The sequence below is a fragment of the Plasmodium inui genome, assembly GCF_000524495.1.
Source record: "Plasmodium inui San Antonio 1 unplaced genomic scaffold supercont1.9, whole genome shotgun sequence".
In the NCBI taxonomy this organism is placed as follows: domain Eukaryota; phylum Apicomplexa; class Aconoidasida; order Haemosporida; family Plasmodiidae; genus Plasmodium; species Plasmodium inui.
The window spans coordinates 397,830-401,891 of NW_008481843.1; the positions used below are offsets into that span (position 1 = coordinate 397,830).

Here is a 4,062-nt window from a genome sequence, read left to right on the forward strand (position 1 = left end):
ACAAAAAAGTGGACGCGGTAGGTGCGCAAAGTTAAGGGGTAAGGAACGCATAGTTAAGTGGAAATAAGCGCACTGCTCAGTTGGAAAAAGCACACTGCTCAGTGGCTAAGTGGGGAAACCCCTTCAACCATTGGCGTGCCGCTTAGCAGAAGCCCTTACCCCTTGGCGAAGTGCAGCGTGCCGTCCTTGAGACTCACCCGGATGGTGTCATTCTCCACGAAGGTCTCGTTCAGAATGCGGACGGCAATCTCCGTCTCAATTTCGGACTGTATGACTCTTTTGAGAGGCCTGGCGCCAAAGGCAGGGTCATATGCCTTATCGACAATGTAGGAAAAAACGGCATCATCGATGGAGATCTTAAAATTTTTGTCAATGAGTCGGTTCGCCACTTTCTCAATCTCTATGGTAGCAATCTGTTTGAGTTCCTTCTTGGAGAGACTATCGAAGATAACATGGTCATCGATTCTATTGTAGAATTCAGGACGGAATGTTTCCCTTACTGACTTCATTACCTGCTCTTTTATTTTCTCTTTCTTGTTTGGATCGTTCGCAAGATCTAGGATGCTCTGACTGCCCAGGTTAGAGGTGAAGATGATGATGGTATTCCTAAAATTGGCAAGGTTCCCTTTCGTATCAGTTAACTTCCCTTCCTCAATCACACGTAATAACAGATTGTAGACATCTGGATGTGCCTTCTCAATTTCGTCAAATAGGATAATGGAGTAGGGTTTCTTCCTCACTGCGTCTGTTAGGAGACCTCCTTGCTCATATCCGACATAACCAGGGGCAGCTCCGATAAGCTTACTTATGGAGTGTTTCTCCATATATTCCGACATGTCAAAATGGATGACTGCATCTGGGGTGTCAAATAGAACATCCGCTAATACTTTTGACAGCTCCGTCTTTCCTACCCCTGTAGGGCCTAAAAACATCAGCGAGGCTATAGGCCTCTTGGGATCATTCATCCCTACTCTGGACCGTTGCACCGCTTTGGAGACAATGCGCACAGCATCATCCTGTCCGATGATCTGCTTATGCAATTCGTTCTCCAGATTTAGAATCTTTTCTTTCTCAGATTTTTGCAACTTATTTAATCGTATTCCCGTGGAGAGACTTATGATATGCATGATGTCTTCACTGGTCACTTCATCCTTGAGCATACGACTTCTTTCTGGAATGTCGTTCAGGTAGTTATCCTCTGCCTTTTTGAGCTGCTTTTCCAGGTCAGGCAAAGTTTCGAACCTTAACTCAGCGGCTCTATTTAGATCAAAGTACCTCTCCGCTTTTTCGATTTCTATCTTGACCACGTCGATTCGTTCCTTTATCGCCCGGATATTATCCACATAACTCTTTTCAGACGTCCAGGATTCGAGGATACTCTTCTGCTCCTTCCTCAGCTGACTCATGATGTGATCTATCATCTTCAGTCGGTTGATTTCCTTTTCGTTGATTTTTTTTTTCAGAAAATTTGGGCTCTGGGAGTAGTCCACGGGGGGGTCCTCTCCCTGCGTAGTGGGGCCGCCCTGTGTAGCACTATGGCTGCCACTGCTTGCTGCGCTGCTCCTCACGGTGTGGGGTCCGCCGCCCCGGGGGTTATCTCCCAGGATGGATATTTTCTCCATTTCGAGCTGCACGAGCTGCTTCTCGATGTTGTCCAATTGGATGGGCTTACTCGACAGCTGAATTTTCAGATTTGACGCCGCCTCGTCGATGAGATCGATGGCCTTATCGGGAAGGAATCGGTAACTGATGTATCGGTCCGACAGAACAGCAGCTTGAATAAGTGCAGAGTCTAAAATACGCACCCCATGGTGCACCTCGTATCTTTCTTTTAGTCCTCTTAATATGCTAATGGCTTCATCGACACTGGGTTGTTCTACCAATATTTGTTGGAATCTCCTCTCCAGAGCTTTGTCTTTTTCTATAAACTGTCTATACTCACTGACTGTCGTTGCACCAATGCATCTTAACTCTCCTCTAGCGAGCATAGGCTTCAGTATATTCCCTGCATCTAGAGCTCCTTCCGCCACTGCTCCTGCCCCGACCACTGTGTGAATTTCGTCGATAAACATGACAACCTGCCCTTCAGCGTCTTGTACTTCTTTCAGTATAGCCTTGAGTCTCTCTTCGAAATCTCCTCTGTACTTTGCTCCGGCGATTAGAGAAGACAGATCGAGAGAGACTAACTTTCGTCCCTTCAACGAATCGGGTACATCTCCTTGGACAATCTTTATAGCCAATCCTTCCACGATTGCCGTTTTTCCGACCCCTGGGTCTCCTAAAAGGATAGGGTTATTCTTTGTCCTCCTAGATAGAATCTGAATCGCTCTCCTAATTTCGGTATCTCTGCCAATAACAGGATCTAACTTCCCTGCTCTAGCCAAAGCAGTCAGATCACGACTATATTTTTCCAACGCTTGATACGTCATCTCTGGTGTTTTAGAAGTCACCTTCTTCTTCCCTCGAACTCTCTCTGTTGCTTTCTTCACTTTCTCATAATTCACATTGTACTTCATCAACCAGGGGCGAGTGAACTTGGAGTCTTCTGCGATGATACCCAAGAGGAGATGTTCTATCGATATGTACTCATCATTGAACTCCTTTTTCAACCTTTTACTTGTCCCTAATACTGCCTGTAAGGTCCTCCCTAGAATTTTCTGCTCTCCAAATCCGCTAGGCATTTTAGGTTGCTTCTTCAGATACTCATCGATTTCTTGGACGAGGAGATCTGTATCGATGCCACTCTCTTTCAGGATTCTCTGTGCCAATCCTTCCGGCCCATCCTTCAGCAGCGCGAGAAGCAGCATCTCCGCTTCTACATAGGCGGATTCATACTTCTCTCCAATTTTATTGAGCGTGGTTATCGCTTCCCAGGCCTTCTCCGTGTAGTCGTCCGAGTTTATCGTATACTCCTCGTCGCTCATGCGCAGGGGGGGGGTACGCGCAGACGAGTGCACACCTGGCCGCGCAGATAGTCCAGCTACCCTTCCATCTCGCCGATCAGCTAGCCCATTTTCCAAGCTCCTCTCACGGGATGGGCTCCCCACGCTGTAGAAGAGCCTGCCATTGTGTGCGCCCCGCCTGGTGCCCAATGCCCCGTCCGCCTGGAAGTGCCTTTTCTGCGCTCCGTCGAGGGTTTGTCTGGTGCGTGGGGCTCCACTTCCCCTCCCCAGGTCCTCCCTCTGCAGGGGCCCGCCAATGAAGAAGGTGCGCCTCCCCCCCAGGGGGGACACCCCCGAAAATGAGTTTACTCTCTTTCCACTTTGTTCCTCCCAAATGAAGAGGCTGCTAATCAGGAAAAAGAGCAGGAAGGCGTGCCTTTTCCTCACTTGGCACATTTTATATATTCCTGCCGCTTTGCTACTTCGCTGAGGAGAACGGACCTACATGCGCGGTGTAGCTCCAACTAGCGACCTGCTCTCCTTGGCACACGCGGGTTGCGATTCCACAATGTGGAAGGGCAACGATCGCCACCTCTTCCGTCACGTCGTGTGTTTTCTGCTCCGCATATGGTACGTCGATAAGGAGCCTTCCGTTCTGCTCGCGCTGGCGGATTATGTCGCGGACTATGTCACGGACTATGTCACGGACTATGTCACGGACTATGTAGTTGACTATGTGGCTGACGATGTCACTGACTGTTTGGCTGACTGTGTCGCTCTTTCTCTCCTTTACAGTGCAGCACACCACACGCAGGGAACTTTATTCGGGTTCTTCCCAAACTGCCTTTTTATTTTATTTATTTTTTTTTTCTCCCCTCTATAGCATCTAAAGGGTGAAGAAGGAAAGATGCATTGCTACAGAAAAAGTCAACTTGTAACTTCTTCCTCTTGGAAAAAGAAAAAAACGGGATGCTTCTTTTTTTTTTTTTTTTCTTCTCTTCCCAGTTCGATGAGCAGTCGACCGGTGCCCGGCATGTGGAGCTGACTGTGGGGGGAAAGAGGCAGGATCACGCCGCGAGAGAGAGAGAGAAAAAAAAAAAGTTTAGCAACTCGTGCAGAGTTACAAGGAGAGCAACTAAACAAATGCTTTCACTCCGTAGCAATTTTTTTTTTTTTTTTT

General features: G+C 47.9%; 1 protein-coding gene across 1 annotated transcript; it reads right to left on the bottom strand.

Moving 5' to 3' along the window:
• Positions 1 to 155: 155 nt before the first annotated feature.
• C922_02570 (ATP-dependent Clp protease ATP-binding subunit ClpB) lies at positions 156 to 3,338 on the bottom strand (the record flags this gene model as incomplete). The annotated part of the gene is made up of 1 exon (XM_008818169.1): positions 156 to 3,338. The coding sequence occupies one exon, from the start codon at positions 3,336 to 3,338 to the stop codon at positions 156 to 158; it is 3,183 nt and encodes a 1,060-aa protein (XP_008816391.1).
• Positions 3,339 to 4,062: the final 724 nt, after the last annotated feature.